This window comes from Carassius gibelio, chromosome B9 (genome assembly GCF_023724105.1).
Source record: "Carassius gibelio isolate Cgi1373 ecotype wild population from Czech Republic chromosome B9, carGib1.2-hapl.c, whole genome shotgun sequence".
Classification (NCBI taxonomy): domain Eukaryota; kingdom Metazoa; phylum Chordata; class Actinopteri; order Cypriniformes; family Cyprinidae; genus Carassius; species Carassius gibelio.
The window spans coordinates 4,592,753-4,612,494 of NC_068404.1; the positions used below are offsets into that span (position 1 = coordinate 4,592,753).

The following is a 19,742-nucleotide window of genomic DNA, read 5'->3' on the forward strand; positions in this document are numbered from 1 at the left end:
CTTGCGTTTCTGTGACTTGTGTACGAGGCTTGGCTTCGGCAGGGCAGCGCGTATCGCTGACCCAGGGTTGCAGCTCGCAGATTCCTTCAGAGTTGTGTCTGAGGAAGGGTTTGCTAAGGCAGAGATAATGAATGTCTTTGGTTAAAGTACACATGTGCATGTTTGGGGCCAGGTACAGCTGTGTGTTGCTGTCGTGGTAGGCCACCACATTTGGAATGTGTGTTTTGGTGTGGGTGTTGCTCTTCCACATCCTGACACTGACAATGTCTTTAGGTCTGTAGACTTGGTTTGACTCGCTGATGAGTTGGTTCAGGAGCACGTTCACTTCTCTCTGTTTGGGGTTTACGTGCCGTAGGAAGGCGCTATTCAGAGAGTTGGCCAGGTGCATTCGTAGCAGGTCAGCTGGCATGGTGATGGTGTAAGACAACACAGTTAACACGAGGCTTAAGGGTATCATGTATGGTGGGGTTTTACTCGTGGTTAGGCTGTCATTGGAGGAGCTAACCTCCCACAGCATGTCTGTTGTTAACGCTGTAAGCAGCTGAGTCTGGGTAAAGTTCTTCTGGAAGACAGTAAACAGTGGTTTCAAGGAGTTTACAGTCTGGTTCGCTGCATTGACACTGGACATAACAATGTTAAACATTCTGGCGGCAGCAGCAGCGGCTCTAAGCAAAGCTCCCGGGAACTGTTTGGAGCGGTGGTGGTGTCCACCTAACTCCATTTGTGTAACCGTCACTTTCTCATGTTGGCTGAACAGGTGTTTGACATCGGCCTCAGTGTGAGTGAGGGAGTCCTCTCTCCATCGGAACCTTGTACAGCTGTATTCGGTTACAGTGCTGGGGTAGTGTGCCCTGTCATCGGTAGTCAGGAGTCTCAGCGGTTTTCTCGGTGGCAGCTGTCCTCTCTTTGGCTGACAGCACGGCACGGCAAACCACAGCAGCATCCTGGTACAGATAATAGGGAGAGAGAGAGAGAAAGGGGAGAAAGAAACAAACAAGGCCTGTCTTTGGTTGGACAGGACAGTCTCTTTGCTTCGTGGGCGGCGACTGGGTTTAGCTCGCCCTCGCCCATGTTTTGCCACATCTTGCTGCTGGCATGACGCTTGCCTCAGTGTTGTGTCAGTGGCTCTGGTGCTGCGTGGTGCAGCACATGCTGCGTCATGGAAATATATTGGCAGTATCCCCCTTTTGCTCCGTGGCATTACACGCCCTGGCATTGTGATGTCAGACGGTGCACAACCCACAATATTGTTCTGTGCACGCAGCATGGTTTGTGTATCATGCAGTGGTCTGGGGCTTTGGTTGTCAGTGACTGTAGACTGGTTGCCAGGGTGGATGGAGGGGTCTGAGAGGTGGTAAAACAAAGTCATTATCAAGGTTTCAGAAGCCCGCATGTCCGCTATGTTGGTCTGTGTAGACAACGGAGCCTGCGTAAGCGATTCTGAGGTAGGCAGTTTAGCTAGTAAAGTTCTTGTGCTGTGTGTAATCACTTCAACCTTGAATGTGGGTGGGTGGGTTGGGAGTGACCACAGAATGTTGTTTAGTGTGCCAGTTTTGGCAAGGGTGTCAGTGTGATCTTTAAAGTCCTCGTCTAGACTTGGTAACTTCGAGTGTCCTTTTACCTTCTTCCAGTACACGATCACATTGTGTGTTTTTGTGATGTTATCACATTGCTGGAACAGGTGTTGGTGTTTGACATGCTTGTTTGCAAGTGTGAGTCCGAGTTCCACACATTCAGGTGAGGATTGGAAGAAACCCAGCGTGTGGTGTAAGGTTTGACCACCTTGCAGGTTGAGCCGAACAGCGACCCCTTTGGTGTAAGCTGGTACCACCGTACCCTGTTTGTTGACTAAGGTACAGAGGCTTGAACTTGGGCCTGTTGTTAGGGCGTTGTACTCATGGCTGGCTGCTGGGGTTCCCGTGACCTGACCGTCTGGCTCTGTGGGAGTTCCCATGACCTCTGCGACCTGACAGTCTGGCTCTAGCAACCTGTGTGGCTGGAGAGAAAGAGGTTCTCGCACTTGAGCAAAGTCTTTTAGCTGTTTGAAGTTCAGAAAAGGGTCAAAGTGTTCTAGCAGGTCTTTGTCGATGAGCAATGTATGAGTGTTCATTGGTGGGACATACATGGGATGTATTAGACTCATCGGAACGAATGTCAGGTGAATGGAAACAACCTGTTCAAACTGGATGTCATCCTGTCTGTACACCTGTACATTCAGTTCATAAGTTTGAGGTGTAAGAGTTCGATCTTGTCTCTTAGCTTCAAATTGGAGTCTTTTGAAAAGGTAAGATGAGACCACCGTCAGGTTTAATCCTGTGTCGATCAGGTCTTCCCTGTTGACTCCTTTTCGACCCACCCCCTTTTTGACAGGGCTGCCCAGGAATGTTGGCATTAGGGCAGGTGGGACGATCGGTGGGTGGTGGTTTTGTGTAGCTCGCTGCGAAGGCAGGTAGTCGAAACAGCATTTTCTGGTACCTTGTGTTTGTGGTACCTGGCGTGAGGACCTGTGCTGTCTCGTTCAGGGTGTGCAGGTGTTGACTGTGGAGCTTGGGTGTTGCTGTCACCTTGTGCTGTGACAGTTAGCTCTGTGGTCTGTAGATGACGGGCAGTGTTCTGGGTGCTTGGCTCATCTTCCTTGTGAGTTTTCATGTGAAGAAGCACTTTCAGCACCCTCAGGATCTCTGCTGTCTCAGACGTGGCTGCACTGTGTTGCCCTCTGCTGGCTTGGAATGGTATTGACTCTCTGTAAAGATGTCTGTGACTGTGGTGTTGTAGAGCGCCATCTAGGGTTAACTCCAAGCAGTGCTCAGAGACAGAGACGTTGGGGTTTTTCACAGTCTTTTCACAAATAGTCTTTTGCTTGGTGCAAGCTTTGTGGGCTAAGTTCCGTAACTCTTGTGTAGTCCTGTTACGGGGACACGCTGGGACTCTGAGATGAAAACTCCAACTGGCATGTAGGTTTGGGAGGAACAGAGTTTTTAAGTTGAAATCCTGTTCCATACCTGGTTCGTTGCATGCTCCGAAGTAGGTGTTTCGTAGCGGACTACAGAAAGTCTGTGGGTTTTCAAATCGGCCCTGTTTGAGGTCCATAGCAATAAGGAGCCCATGGTCTGAGTTTGGATCAGAGAATTCAAGAATCAAAGTCTGTAGCAGTTGCTGGTAGTACGCTTTGACAGTCTCTGGTTGACGATCCAGAAAGCAATGCACATCACGGCTGGCCGTGATTTTTAACAGGTACAATGTGTTCACATCTGTCACGTTGGCGACAGTTTGCAAATGAAAGTCAATGGCTTGTAAAGAAGCATGAACATCATGTCCTCCTGCAGGATCTGGAATGAATGTAGAGATGCTTCTGGCTAGCTTGTGAAGTTCTCTGTGAGCAGTGCAGGGTTTGGTGACATGCGTTCTCTGGAAGGGTTCTCTTCCCTCCGTTGTTGACAGATGTTCTTGTAAGCTGGTTCTTGTTACACCCCCTTTTCCAGCTCTGGGTTCTTGGCTGAAAGGGTTGGAGTGGCGGCCCGGGAGAAATTTTGTGGTGTGCGTTTCTCCGATCCAGCCACTCTGTAACCTGTGAGATTGTCTCAGTTCAGTGTGAACAGTGTCAAGTTCATCTTGGAGCTTGTTGAATTTAGCTCGGGCCGCTTGCAAGTGTGTTTTGCAGGCCCAGGTTTTATAGTCTCTTTCTTTCAATTCAGTCTCTGCTCTTTTTAGGAGAGCGTCACCTTGCTGGAGTTTCTTGGTGAGGTCTTTTCTGGCTTCTCTCTCCAGCTGTTCTCTTTGATCCGTGTCGAGGCGAAGATCTTGCAGGGCATTGTGAAGTCTTTCAACTCCTGTCTGTAGCTCTGGATCTGTGTCGTCCTCTTTCTCGCGCTGGTTCTGGGTCTCGAGGAGAAGCTGATCAAGATGACTCTGGGTTGGGGCCTGGTCCTTCCAGGCCTCCTCCGCGATGTTGCTCCGTTCACTGAGCGGTGCCTGGGCGACGAGAATGGGAACTAGGCTTCCGAAGATCCTGGCGAGTTCTCTGTAGTAGTCGCTTTGGTTTGGATCGCGTGCCATCAGTTCATCTAGCTCGGTGTCTAGTTGCTCTGGGTGCTGCAGGTTAATGGCATCCTTGGGCAGGAAGGGGGTCGTCACTGCTTTCAACCATGTCGAGAGGTGGCCCCCGTGGACTGCTGGACTGGATGCCTGGAACATCCTGATTCTCTGTCGGTGAGAGAAGCACAGCACACACACACAAAAAGACCAATGCAAGTTCGTTCTGCGTTTAACGAGCTATATTCATACGGGCTGTGCCGTTTATGAGAATTTTGGGGCTGACTGATGCAAACAGTCAGACAGTTAAGTAGCCAATTAACTTGGGTCAACGAAGGACCTGAAATGGAGATTTGACAGGCAGTAGCCTAGCGGGTCGTGTGATGACACCGGCTGCTGGTTGTCGCTCTACTATTTAACTTCGTTGGTGGCTCCCAGGTTACTGTCTCTATGTGAAATGAAAGAAACAAATCACAACAGAACAGAGGGTAGAAAAGATCAAAGTGAAACAACACTTGAAATGAGATGAAAACAATAGAAACACAATGTGTTAGTGGGAATAAGGAGGCCTAAGCCTACTGCTAGGTTTTAAGATAGGGCCAACAGGTGAGTGGGCTATCTGGGTAGGAAACCTAGAAATATGGTGTGGCTTAAAGAAGCAAAAAGGGTCAGAACACTGAAAATATATCCGGGGGAATATCTAATATTCTGTGGCTTATAATAAGTGGATAGGTTTTATCATTTTTGGTTCACCTGGTTGAATTGAAGTCATTCAGGTGGGAACCAGTGGCTTGGTCAACCTCCCCGGTGCTCCCCAAACACTGAACCGCAGTGTCCCCGGTCCTCCGTTACTCTGGCGTGTCGCAGGACAGCACGGCTTGTGACTTTTAGCACAACCTTTGGAGTGCGAAAATTGCTGACGTCTCTTGAGACAAGAGGGACCGAGTTTCACTCGCAGCCAGTATCGGTAACACCGATCGGGCAGCCTTGCTCACTGGAAACCTGAGATGACTGTCCAATCACCAAGGGAGTTCTACAATCAAATACACAAAGGATGAACAAAGGAAACTTAAAGTTAATTAAGGTTTGGTTTGTTTAACATCAATTGAGTAACTATATGTAGAGAGGAAAGGTAACAGCTTTACCTAATAATGATAAAACAAAGAAAGGGAATTATAATAATGGTAATTATTAAAATAACCTAAATCAAAAGAGAGAAGAAAGAATAATACAAATCAAAATAAAAGACAGGAATGAAACAAGGGAGAAGGAGTAGCTGGTTTTCACCACAAGGTGGGGGTAAGTACTGCTTCTCTGTCTTTAACCTGCTGAGCAGAAAACTTAATTCAAATTAAAAATTCAAAACTGGTTTAAATCAAAATTTAAAATAAGCATGTATGAATTAAAAAGGAAAATCTGAATAATATCCTATAATAACCATTGATAGCTTGTAAGTTATCATTAATGATCATGAAATTAATCAAACAGTGTGAGATTAATCAAAGAGGGTAAAAGTGGACATTCAATTCAAAACAGAATGGAAAAGACAGAGGTCTGTTAGTCGATTTAACAGGAGACTGCCACTAGATGGCTTACCGTCTAAGTGGGTCAATCAGTGGTTGACCTGACACATCTAGATTTCCACTATTAAACAATTACATTTTAATTCAAATCATGTTTGAACTAAACTCAAAGTAAATGTAAACAGTCAAAGGCAGGGAACATTCTTTTGTTTCCCTGTAATAATATTCGCACGAGCAAAGCTGTAAATGCAAATAATTATCGAGAATTTAGACATCCAATTCAAATATACATCACAGGGGATTATAAATTAGCAATCAGAGTGCATTATCTGAAATGGCCACAGGTGGGCAGCTTTGCACTCATGTAAGCTGGAATCAGAAAGCAGGGCGTACCCTGAAATTTCTAACCCACACGTTCCCTCTAGTGTTTAGATAGAGGAATTACAATTTCAATATGACTTAGAATTTATCTGATCGTTTGTCAGGCTGATTTTCTGCATCAAAAATCACAAGTAACAAACAGAAAGTTTTAATTTCTGAGGTGCTATATTAACATAGGTTGAAGAAGGATCCGTTCACTTCCAAAACACAACTGTAATAAAAACAGGAATTTTCCAACTGTTGACTCCAATAAACATTTATCAAAATAGCACTTATGATTTAAATGTTTTAGGTTTAAAAATCGGGTAGCTAAGCCAATTTTAGACCAGGAGTTTTTATCGTTTATTTTTTTGAATATCATGTGGTTTACCATGAATTCAATAACGATATTTAATAAGAAGGCCTTTTTACTGAATCAGAGGAACATCGCTCATGTTCAGATTTACATGTTGCAACTAATAAAAGATTTCTTCATCTTTTAATTATTCATATTAAAATGTTCTCACTGTAAAAAGATTTTGGTCTTTCTTAACAGGATACTTTTAACATTATACTGCAGATTACGTTCATTAAAATTAACAGTGACTATACTGTTAAGTTTCTATAAATACCTAGGTGCTTACTGACCAGCTTTTTGCCTCAGTCAGTTAGGAGTGAGTTCGCGTCTTGCGACTTATCTCACAAGTAACGTTACATAATTTCATAGCGGACGTGCAGAAATTATTAAAAACCATATACACAGATTGATTGCTCACAAAACGAAGTTTGAAATAGCCGCGTTCCTCCACCAAAATGTAACAACAATGAGTTTTACATAGTAATTAACTCAAATGATATATAGGGAATTTGAATAATTAATCAAGAATTTGATTAATATATATCTCAGATGACAGTTACATTTAATTTTATTGATTATGAAAAATAGCTCAATTGCCAATACCAATACTAATCACAGGGCACTGTAATTTACTCATTAATATGTCAATATTACATTCTTCATATCAATTATTGTGATATCTCTTACTGTAAATTATTGCAGATCAAACCGTGGTATGTCCCGCACACCACTATAGACCTATCAATTTTCAATAAAGTTATCACGCCTTATAATTCAAGGAAAAGTATTCTCTGGCCATGAAAATATTATCCTATCCTTATGATAAATTTAGTTTCTAAATTTAGAGCTTGTAGCTAAAGACCAAAACATTTCAGTGACTCGTAATGTGAGTGGGGTGGAGCCAAAGCCAATCATTTTATGTATGGGTTTTTAATAATTCAACTAGTAATACATCAAACTACAAATCACACAGAGTAAATATGCGTACGAAAATACAGACAATAAACATTTAAGAGACATAACGGAATCCAAATAAAAGAGAGAGAGAGAGAGAGAGAGAGAACGAGAGAGAGAGAGAGAGAGAGAAGTGTAGAAAGCGAGAGAGATCACAGAATGAGCTCAGGTATGAAAATCATAGTCAGTAACTTTTGGGAAGCCAACAACAAATCAGATCATAACAACACTTTAAACCAGCATTTAAATCTCCATAGAGAAAGTGATACTTGCAGAAGTGTCCCATGTGAGTGTGGCGTGAGATCGGCGTCGAGCTTGTGAGCTTTGCGCGTTGAAACAGCCATGTGCCATGAAACGGAGGCCATGTGACGCGCGTGCACGCTGCGCTTGGCGTGAGCGTGGAGCACGTGGTCCTTTGTTCTGTCCTCGCGCGGTATTTGAAAGGTTCAACAAACATTGTTCCAGAATTCGTCTTCCTTGCGTGGAGAGGCGAATAGTTTAATAAACTTAGTAAAGAAAAGAAAAGAAAACGAACGAAACGAAAGCTTCCAAAGGAGCCATTAAAATGGCTTTTTCTCTCAGCCCCTGTGCTGAGGGGGTTCGCGCTATGAGCGCGGCCTACGGCCGCGCGGAAGCAACGTTGGAGAACAGCGTGTCCGAGAACGGAGAAGAGAAAGAAGAGCAAGAAGAGCGACGAAGAACCAAGAGAGGGTGGACCTTGTTTGGTCAATTCTTATAGCTTGAAATAGTTCACGCCCATTTTCGAGGGAGCATCCAATGAATGTCCGCGATCTGAAGCGGAGGGAAAGTTCCTTTGTCTCGGTTGAGACAACCCCCTGATGATTTAGGGCCTGTCCGATTTCATCAGGAATATTAAAGCAAGTTCATTATTCCAGATTAAATACATTTTTCATTACTTTGCTCTAGATAAATGGGTCTGTCAAAGCATGACGATTAGAACAAGACTAGACATAATATATATATGACCAAAGATCTAATTTTTAGATCGAATTACACATTTAAAGATTTGTTTAACACATGATAACACTGCAGATGTTGGGAAACATCTAAATGTACCAAAAGGGAATACGTAATACATTTATAAAACATGAAAACAGAAAGTTAATGAATACATTCCATAGAATGCATTGTTCAAAAGAAGCCAGTGACTTGGCTTCTCTCCTGTCCTGTGTAGTCGTAAAATTTTACGAGCTACCAAGGAGTGTGGGGGTTGCAGAACATTTCCTTTTGAGAAAGTTAAAGTGAGGAGAGACATTTCCTAAAGTATGAGCTTGCAACTTATACTCTTCACATAACAAGGATTAACCATTTTATGCAATCCATAAACATAATTAAAATACATATTAATAATAAAATGAAAGTAAGGAACTTATACGAAAAGTTCCTTTGTCTCCAGTGTTGGAAGAATTTGGGTTGGGGGTTTTCGTTTCTTCTTTGAAGCTCGCATGGGCATCGTAAATAGTTTAAGTCCAGCCAGGCTGGCATTTAGTACCAACAGTCTGAATTTATAAAACAGAATTTAACCCATGAATCGCTGACCTGCATATCTGTTACAATATGCTTGGACACAGAGTTCTGTGAACAGCCAGCCTCTTGTGCAATGACCTTTTGTGTCTTGCTCTCCTTGTGCAAGGTGTCAATGGTCGTCTTTTGGACAACTGTCAAGTCAGCAGTCTTCCCCATGATTGTGTAGTCTACAGAACAAGACTGAGAGACCATTTAAAGCCCTTTGCAGGTGTTTTTAGTTAATTAGCTGATAACAGTGTGGCTGTTACGCGGAGTCAGAGACGTTTGGATCCAATTGCAGTATTTATTTAAGAGTGGTCAGACAGGCAGAAATCAGAAACAGTGTCAGGTTTGTCAAGGAAATCCAGAATCAATAACAGTCCCAAGCAGAGGTCAGGGCAGGCGGCAGAGAAAAAGGCAGTAACACTATCCAAAATCAGACATGGGAAGAACAAACACAGGAAACACTCTGAAATGCTAGACGGGGCTAATTAACTTCACAGTGAGTTGATGTGAGTGTGCTGCTTATATGGGTGTGTGTGTATTAGCTGCAGGTGTGTATTCAGATGCAGGTGTGAAATCAGATGCAGGTGTGAAATCAGATGCAGGTGTGAGTGTGCAATCAGTCCCAGGAATGAGGCAGGATGGGAAATGGAGTTTGAATGAGTCCTGAGTGAGTCCTGAGTGGAGTGCCCTCTATTGAAACTCACAAGTACTCCAGCTAGTGATTGTGACGGGGGCACCAATTGTCTTCAATATTGAACCTTTTCACAATATTCAAATCATCTGAGAAACTGAATTTGGGATTTTCCTTAGTTGTCATTTATAATCATCACATTAAAAAAAACCCCCCAAAAAAACATTTGAAATATATCAGTCTGTGTGTAATGAATTAATATAATATACAAGTTTCACTTTTTGAATGGAATTAGTGAAATAAATCAACTTTTTGATGATATTCTAATTATATGACCAGCACCTGTATGCATCAATCTTGAAACATGATTTTATAATCATGAATCACCGATCTCGGACAGTAATCGTTTAAAATGCTAAGAATCGAATACCTATTATGGCATGTTCCATGAACTATACCTTAGTAATCTGCTTAAGATATACCTTCTTACGTGCAATGTTACCAGGTGCTGTCCATGGAGGTGGTGCTGAATGGGTTGACATCAATGTCTTGAGGATCGATTATTCCTTCTATGTATGGGCTGCTTCCCTCCGTTAAATGTTTTAATTTTATTTTTAAATAAAGACAGAACTCTTTCCTATGAGAAAGCAACAAAGTTGCATGAAACTTTTACTTTCGTTTTCAACATAGGTCAGAGAATAAAACCAAAAAAGAAAAATATGAAGAGACCCTCCTAGTAGCTACCAGCTAAAATGCAAGGGGAAAAACCCTACAGGAGACACTGCTTAATAATTTAACACCTTGCAGCGAGAAGCAAGAAAGAAAAAAAACCTTGGGGCTACACGTATCCATCAAACCATTCAGTAAAGAGTGCTCATTTACTTGACAACCAGGGCTGAGTGTGCAGCAGCCGCCTCTCATATTGGTGTAAATCACTCATTTATGTTACTGGATGAGTAACAAAATTTAAGTAATGTTTAACTTTATGCAAATGACCAGCGAATTTCACAAGCGACAACCAGTAGGAGTGAAAAATCTGTCAGTGGTGATCACACGTCACCGCATCGGGTGCAGGCAAGACTGGACAGATTTCCTGACCGATTTCACTGTTTTATATGATTTGACTGTAATCACATACAGGTAAAATAAAAAAAAATACATAAAATTAGCATTTGCATATTTGCATAGAAAAAAAATGTGGCTGTCTAAGTGAGTTTTATTCATACATTGATGGTTCAAGTTGTTAATTATATGATGCAGTGATCAGTCATCAGCTTATGTTATGTTATGATTTAAGAAAAGAGGAAGGTTTAATGTATTTTGATGATGGTAAATGTTGTATTGTGTTGAACTTGAATCATATCAATCATATCAAGGTACATTTAGTCATCAAAATGCTTTGATAAACTGTAAAAACTGTCCAGAGTACACTAGTTCCTCTTAGAGTATTGTTTGCTGATTTAAGAACCTTAAAAAAAAATAAAAAAAATAAACAATGCCACAAAATTTGCTTATTTAATATTTATTTATAATGCTTAACAGTTGATATAATTTTATCATAACATTGTTCATGATTTTTTTTTTTTTCACAATAAGTGACACTACTTAAAATTAAACCAGAATTGACCATTGACTTACTTTACATTATATTTTAAACCAAAAACATAGTTTACAGTGGACAGGTATACTCTAAAAAACATCACTGTCCAACATAAATGAAAAAATATACATATTTATATTTAATTCAGAAGTAACAACAGCAATTATAATGATAATAATAATAATTAGAAGGGAAAAAATGTCATGCATCCAGGGGTAACAACAATAGCATTTAAATGATCATATCAAATCTATGTAGCCCCTATCCAGCTCCTCTAAACCCAACTATCACTAAGTAATAGGAGAAAAAAACAATGGTTTACATACTAGATTTGCAATAAAGCTGATGTATATTAATTAATATTATATATTAATTATATATTAATTCATTACCAAATATTGTAATGGCATTATATCTTTCTGAATCTAAAATCTGGGATCCTGAAACAGCTGTTTAAAGTGAGATGCCATCTACTGACAAAAAAAGTTGAGCTGCTCCTCACAGTTTCTGTTTGTCCAAAGCTTTGTTTGCTTGTCCAGGGCTCCACAACGAAGGCCTATGGCAGGACACTGGGGCTGTTGGTTCTGATACCAGGATGTGTAGTTAAGATCATCTCCAGTAACCCATAACCAGTCCCCTGCTAGATAACGCAGACCAGTCCACACATAGTCAGTTTCGGCCTGTGTGATTTCCAATAAAGCAGAATCCATCCTTTTCATTGTGCTCAGACTTGCTAGATTATTATAATGAGTCCTGCAGTACTCCAGAGCTCCAGCCCAGGTCTCTTTCTGATGCACCAGAACAAAGTTTGTCATACAGTAGAAGCGATGAAGGGTAAAGCAATTTCCATCATACAATTTGGTTTTGAATAGAAGTCCACAGTTTTCATTAGTAAGGTTACTTGGTTCAGTAGAATCCCAGCTAATTTGTTTGCCATCTATACCTCCCGATTCTGTCCACTGCCAGACTCCTGTTTCAGCATTTTTGTGGAGTCCAACCCAGGCATCAGAAGTTTGACCAGATGCATTAGTTAAAAATCGCTGTTCCTCACTCGTATTGATGAAGGTGGAGAGAACATGAAAATAAGTTTTGCAGTACTTTTGCGCACAAAACCATGTCTTCAAATCTGTCACAAAGAAATGTTGTTTGAGACCGGAGGAGAGTCCATAGAGCTCCACGATTAGAAGCAGAGCGAATGCCGTCTTCATCTTCTACTGAAGAGTTTCTGTGATTTTTCAGTGATCAGTTAAAGTTGAGAACAGAACTGTGCATGATGACACTCTCTCTCTCTTACTTAAGATGACATGCAGCCAATGACAAATGAGTGTGACGTTGTGACCAATCACAGCACACCTTTACAGACAGAGCAAGAAAAACAGGTGCATTTAACCAATCAAAGGAGCCTCATAATATTTCTAAGAAAAACTGTTGGCAGGGAAATATGGCATTAAATATTTTTTGCATGTGCTCCACGGTTAATCTAGTTGCCCCAGATTTGGCTCTCATCTGAACAACATGCAAACAAAATGCTTTTATTAATTCTACTGTAATCATACATTACATTACAATTATTACATTTATTGATTTAGCAGCCGCTTTTATCCAAAGCGACTTACAGATGAGGACAGTGGAAGCAATCAAAAACTACAAAAAGAGCAATGATATATAAGTCCTGTAAAAGTCTCAGTTAGGTTAAAACAGTACACGTAGCATGGGATTTAAAAAAATATAATAAATAAAAAGAAAACAAAGAATAATAAGCAAAGAATAGAGCAAGCTAGTGTTAGAGGTCTTTACACACACACACACACACACATACACACATACACAATTGCATAATAAATGAAAAGAAAATAGAATACAAAAAGATAAGAAATGTAGTTAGATTTTTTTACACATAACACATAAGTCTGAAGTAAGGAATTTAGGTAAATGGGTGCAGAGCCAATGGTAGTTTTGTAGGCAAACATCAATGCCTTGAATTTATGTGAGCAGCTTTTGGAAGCCAGTGCAAATTGATAAACAGAGGTGTGACATGTATTCTTTTTGGCTCATTAAAAATTAATCTTGCTGCCACGTTCTGGATTAATTGTAAAACCATGAATGATTAACCAAGCATAGATTAATTCAAACACATACGATGTTTATCAAATGTCCATGGTGTTTGGGATTCAAACAAGAATTGAAATGTGAAACCTGCTGTATGCTTACACTTTTAATGTACAGTAATATTACACACAGAAATATTAATGCAAACAAATTTATTCATTACTACATTAGAGAAAATCCAAGTACGTTATAACAAAAATCAGAATCACAATATATTTAGAATTATGATTAAAAACTTAAAAACCTTTCACCTTTCTGACTTTCTCTTTCTCAGGTTTTTCCAAGGACAAAAATGCAAATCAAATCCAGTAAAAAAAATGTTTAATACCATCCAAACAAGCTGGCGAACATTTGCCTTTTGGATCAGTGGTCCGTACCTAATCTCATATATGGAAACTAACTTGCTTGGTTTGTCTCTGGCTCAATAATAATAAAACATATATACAGTATGAGATGTCCAGCATTGTCCTAATATGTATTGCAGCTGTTGGTTTTATAATTAATGGTGCTTTCTTAAGACAAGAATCAGCCTTGTGGATGATAAAATCAAGGATTTACAATGTAAAAAGTACCCAAGCCAAATTCAATCCCTAGAATATGTAGTTTTACAATACTGAGACATGAGAACATTTTTTTTTTTTTTTTTTTTTTTTTTTCGGGCCAGTCGAAATAATTCAAATATTAACAATTTTCCAGGATGGAAAGCCTTATGATAAATGAAAATTCCACATTAGGTGGGTGATATAGCAAATATGTCATATAATCAGATTTTTTTCAGAAATACCATGATTCACAATTTTATCACAATTCTTTATGTCGGTTTTACTATTTTACAATTTCTCTAAACAGTACAGCCAAACTAATTTGATTATTTTAAAAGCCTTGCAAGGTAACATTACCATATATTACCATAATGGTTAAACATAAAACTTATTTTGAAGAATGTGGGTGACCAAACAGTTGCTAGACCCCAGTTACTTCCATTATTTTATTTCCATTATATATACATTCTTCACAATATCTTCTTTCATCTTTCAATAAATGAATGCAGGTTTGAGATAACTTGTGATTGAGTAAATGATGACTGAAATGACATTTTTGGGTAAACTGTCCCTTAATGACAATGTTTAGGACTCATTAGAGCTGCACAGATCTAATATACTGGAAAGGCATTCATTCATTTTTCTCTCAGCTGTATACTTTCTATTTAGACTCAACCAACTGTTTTATATATAATCCTTGTGTGTTTTTGACAGTATTAGCTCAGTCAGACACAAAACATAACTTAGTACTGGTGTGTACTACTCAGGTGTACACGCTCAGAAATAGAGCACATCAGAACAGCATGTGAATGAAGTGTTTTACTGGCTAGGCTTTACAGCTTATATACAAATTTTACAAATGCAAATATGTACTTTTTTGACTGTGAATAAATGCAGTGTCCAGTGAGTGCAACTCTACCACTGAGATAACATTTGATGTGAATGTATGTCACATTGTACTGTATATTTAGACAGCGGAATGCTGTAATATGATACTACAACAATTTTTATTTTTTGAAATACAGTTTGTGGAGACGTTATAATCACCCAAGATCAAAATTTTTAATATCGCACACCCCTAAACGAACATATATAAAATATATGATATAAAAAAGCATCCAAATAACTTCCAAACACACTAACAGCATCTTCTGTTAATGAGTTTCCAGTAAAAAAAAAAAAACACTCTGAAAAAACTTTTATTTGCTCAACCATACACAGTATCAGGATATACTCAGGAGATAGAGGTAGGTGAATTCAGAAAAGTGTTTCTTTATTTATATGTACAAGTGCTCGGTGAATCCTTTGTCATCAAGTGCACGGTGCACGGTGAATGCTTCGTCCTCAAATACAGGCAGTATGGTAAACACATGGGACGGGATAGTAAACAGGTGAGCTTGCTCGATTCAGGTGTGTCAAAGCCACAGATCGCTCACTTATATTCTCTTTTTCTCAGATGCCGAAGACCAGCTCAAGATAATCACAGGAGACTACAGTGACTGTCGAACCACTGGTCGCTAAGAGGTGATGCGCAGTCCTGAGGGCAGCAGAACAAGGACACAGGTTAGTGTAACACAAAGGTGAGTATACGTTACGTCTGGATAGCAGGAACTCAGGAAGCAAGTGCGAGGAGACTGTTCCTGTTGGAGGCTTGACGGAGAACTGAGGTATGAGTGTTTGACACGGGCATCCCAGGGCTGTTCGAGAGAGGATGGGATTAGTGGAAGAGGATAACTGAACTTTACCGTTATTTTATTTAGAGCTCTGTAGTCAATGCATGGTAGCAACCCTCCATCCTTCTTCGGAACAAAGAAGAAACTAGCCACTGCTGGAGAAGTGGATGGTCAGATGTACCCTTGTTTTAGGGCTTCTTCCACATATTCTTTCATGGTAAGTATAAATGGTGTGAATTGTTCTTGGTGTTCATGCTCAACACAGATTGGTGCAATTTGAGATGTCATGTATCCCTTATTTACCATTTCTCCCGGGACTGCGTAGATGGAGTATGGCTTAGGAGTTCTAGTCCTTTGGAGGCGATGGGTCTTAACGAACTTCCCTGAAATGAAATTTCCAGCTGATCTGGAGTCAACAATGGCGGTAGCCACAACATCAAGGCCTCAAAACTTCATATTCAAAGAGATGGTAAGTGGGTTTGAAACAGAGGGTTGAAGAAGGACCGAACTCACCACTAACCGTGGAGGGCAAGATGGACAGGTGCGTATAAAATGGTCACCACTCCCACAGTACAGGCACAATTTCTGTTCTCTTCGACGATTTCGTTCCTCCGGAGATAAATGTTTGGAATCTACTTGCATCTTTTCTGGTGGTGGCTCACAAGCTTTCTCAGGTACGCTTCAGTGAGGAACGTTATCTACTGGGTGTGCTTCCCGATAGCAGTACTGGGACCTCAGGCGAACACAGAGAGCTTGCTGCATGAATTTTTCCAATCCCAGATTATCATCATATATGGGGAATTGAAGTCAGAGTGCAGGGTTTGGTCCTCGTCGATACACTGTTAGAAGAGCCTTTTCATTCCAACCACTTGCTGTGGCCAAAGTGCGAAATTCAAGGGAATACTCTGAGACGGTCCTTTTGCCTTGTCGCAGGTTTAAGAGCTGATCATTGACCAAAGAATCCCCCACCGGATATCCAAACACTTCCTTGAAATGGCCAATGAAATTCTATAAGGAGGAGGTGATTGTGGAAACATAGCGCTTCGGCCCATCTCAATGCTGGTCCGGACAATTGCTGTATAATAAATGAGATCTTTGATATCTCTGTCTGGAATTGGTGTGTTTGCTGCTCAAGGGCAAGTGAACATTGTAGTAAAAACCCATTGAATCTTCCTATCTACCGTAGAAGGGCGCTAGCCGTGAGATTGAGCTTCCCATATACACTGTGGGAGTGGGACTAGCGGAATCGATGTCCTCCGGCTGAACTGAATTCATCCTTGCTGTTTTCAGTCCAGCCTTCTGTCAGGATATACTCAGGAGACAGAGATAGGTGAATTCAGAACAATGTTTCTTTATTTATATGTACAAGTGCTCAGTGAATCCTTTGTAACAAGTGCACAGTGAATGCTTCATCCTCAAGTGCAGGCAGTATGGTGAACACATGGGACGGGATAGTAAACAGCTGAGCTTGCTCGATTCAGGAGTGTCAAAGCCACAGTCACAGATCGGTCACTTCCTTCTCAGATGCCGAAGACAGTACCAGCTCGGGATAATCACAGGAGACTACAGCACCTGTCGAATCACTGGTCACTAACAGGTGATCCGCAGTCCTGAGGGCAGCAGAACAGGAGGCAATTGGGTGGTCTATGGCAGCTTTGGTGGCCGTGGAGAGACATTTATGGCTGACACTTTCTGAAATAAAGGAGAAGGACAGGGTCTGCCTTATGGAAGCCCCGCTTCAGCCTTCTGGCCTGTTCTGCGATTCTGTCAGCTCTGTCATCGACAGGTTTCAGGAGGCACGTAAACAAGCGGCGGCGTTCCATAAGTTCTTTCCTCGTTGCTCTTTTTGCCCAGCCGCATGCCAGCTCCTCATATAGAGAGGCTCAAAAACATGCTCTTGCTCAGGAACTTTTAAGCCTAAAAAAGATCTTAGGGCAGTGATCGAAGCTAAGAAGTCCTCGGCCAAGAAGTCCTGACGCCAGGGGGTCAGGGCTTCAGAGGGCAGCCCCTGCTGGAGTAGAGCGGGGTACACAGCATTACACAGTGCCCGTCTCACCTCAGTGCCTTGGGGGGTCAGTCTGCCAACTCTGCCAGAGTTCCAGCGAGTGCCGTTCTCAGTATCTCAACTGCCGAGATTCAATGGGGGTTACTCCGATGCTAGTCGGCCTTGAGTTGGGCTCTGGTTATGGAACAAGAAGTGAATACCCTATTAAGGAAGGAGGCCATGAAGATGGTCACTTCTCAAGACAGGGAGTCTGGGCTTTACAGCCGTTATTTCATAGTTCTGAAGAAGGATAGGGGGTTGCATCTGATCATAGATCTACATGTTTTAAATCAATCAGTTATGACACTGAAGTTCATAATGCTCATGATCACGCATGTTGTAGCTCAAATCAGATCCGAGGACTGGTTTGTCACAATAAATCTCAAAGATGCATACTTCCATATCTCCACCCTTCCACAACACAGGAAGTTTCTGAGGTTCGCTTTTGGGGGCAAAGCATACCAATATCAAGTACTTTCCTTCGGCCTTGCACTCTCACGTTCACGGAAAGTGTAGATGCAGCTTTGGTTCCTCTGCGTGTGCAGGGCATCTGCATTTTCAATTATATCAATGATTGGTTGATTTTAGCTCAATCAGAGCAGATGGTGGCTCGATATCGAGATGTCGTTCTTGCACATATGGGGGAGCTGGGTTTGAGACTGAACACCAAGAAGAGAGTACTTTCTCCAGTTCAGAGAACCACCTATCTAGGCATAGTGTGGGATTTGACCACGATGCAGGGACGTCTGTCAAAGAAGGCCTTTCACCCACTGTGAAACAATTTTCAAAGAGTTCAAGAAGAGTTTTCAAGAATCAAAGAGTTTGTTGGGTCTAATGGCAGCTGCGTTCAACGTGATACCTCTTGGCCTGCTGTACATGAGACCCCTACAGTGGGGGCTGGTTGGGGTGCGGGCATGAGTGGCCACCCTGCCCGTGGTCTGTGGAGCGGTCAACATCTGACATGGTATATCAATTGTTTAGAGATGCTAGCCATCTATCGAGCACTAAAATACTTCCTCCCAGACCTGAGGGGTCACCATGTGTTGATGCGCACTGACAACACATCGGTGGTCTCTTATATCAACCACCAGGGAAGTCTCCGTTCGCGCCTCTTGTACAAGCTGGTGCACCAGATCCTTGTGTGGTCCCAGGGAAAACTCCTCTCACTAAGAGCAGTGTATATTCCTGGAAAGTTAAATGTGGGAGCAGACATACTGTAGAGGCAGGGGCAGAGGCCCGGGGAATGGAAGCTTCACCCCGAGGTGGTGAAGCAGATATGGAGAATTTTTTGCAAAGCTCAAGTGGACCTCTTTGCGACTCGAGAGACATCGCAGTGTCCCCTTTTGTTCTCTCTAGTTCATCCAGCTCCCCTGGGAGGGGACGCTATGGTACAGACCTGGCCGAGGCTTCGTCTGTACGCATTTTCCCTTATTGCTCTGCTCCTGGGAGTTCCGGCGAGAGTATGCCAGGATGGGGTCCATCTGTTGTTAGTAGCCCTGTTCTAGCTGGGCCGAGTATGGTTCTCAGATCTGGTCTCGCTCCTCGGCGGCTCTCCGTAGGAGATACCGATCAGGACAGACCTACTCTCACAGGCGCAGGGCACGATAATTCACCCTCACCCAGAGTTGTGGAAGCTGTGGGTGTGGCCCCCGAGGGTGCACAGCTCATAGCATCTGGTCTCGCAACCGAGGTTGATGTTAAACAGCTCGTTCAGTGAAGCGATGGCCATCTCAGTGATCAGCTGTAAAACAGTGATTCTGTCCAAATTCCCTATAAAATCTTATAATTCCCCTTGAGCTAAATTGACCTGTTTCACTTACATTATTCTGCACAAAGATCCTGATAATCTAGTCGTCATCTGATGAAAACAAATACACATAAGATAAAGACAATTCCTGTGCTGTGATCTCTGCTGTACTGGCATGTAAATTTAGAGAAACAACAGGGGTAATTCTAGAATTTTATTTTAGTTGAAAGTATAATAATGATAGCCTTATATATATATGTTCAATGTTCAATTTATTTATAAAGCACACAATAATACAACAGAAGTTGACCACAGTGCTGTGCATAGAATAAGCTAACAATCATAGAAGCACATCCAACTTCTAAACATTGCCATAGACAACCTTATAATCCAAGCGGCATTAATAATTACCTATTACACCGCTAGCACAGCACTCATGAATGATCAAATGCCAAAGTGAAAAAGTAAGCTTTCAGTTGTCGTTTAAACTCTGTACGAGAAGAGCATTCTCTGATATAAGGAGGTAAACTGTTCCACAGCTTGGGAGCAGCGGCTGCAAAAGAGCGATCTCTCATTTTCCTATACGTCCGCGGGACTACCAAGAGGTTTAATGACTCGGAGCGCAATGCTCTCTTT

General features: G+C 41.7%; 1 protein-coding gene across 1 annotated transcript; it reads right to left on the bottom strand.

Annotated features, from left to right (window-relative positions):
- Positions 1 to 2,299: 2,299 nt before the first annotated feature.
- Positions 2,300 to 5,562, bottom strand: LOC127964630 (uncharacterized). The gene is made up of 3 exons (XM_052564894.1): positions 4,786 to 5,562; positions 4,373 to 4,480; positions 2,300 to 4,203 (listed from the first exon to the last, which is right to left on the bottom strand). The coding sequence occupies exon 3, from the start codon at positions 4,192 to 4,194 to the stop codon at positions 2,392 to 2,394; it is 1,803 nt and encodes a 600-aa protein (XP_052420854.1). The 5' UTR covers positions 4,195 to 4,203; positions 4,373 to 4,480; positions 4,786 to 5,562; the 3' UTR covers positions 2,300 to 2,391.
- Between the last annotated feature and the right edge of the window lie 14,180 nt (positions 5,563 to 19,742).

Bases quoted from the DNA above. Each gene is read 5' to 3' on its own strand.
- LOC127964630 (XM_052564894.1), bottom strand. From the start codon at position 4,194: ATGTTCCAGGCATCCAGTCCAGCAGTCCACGGGGGCCACCTCTCGACA.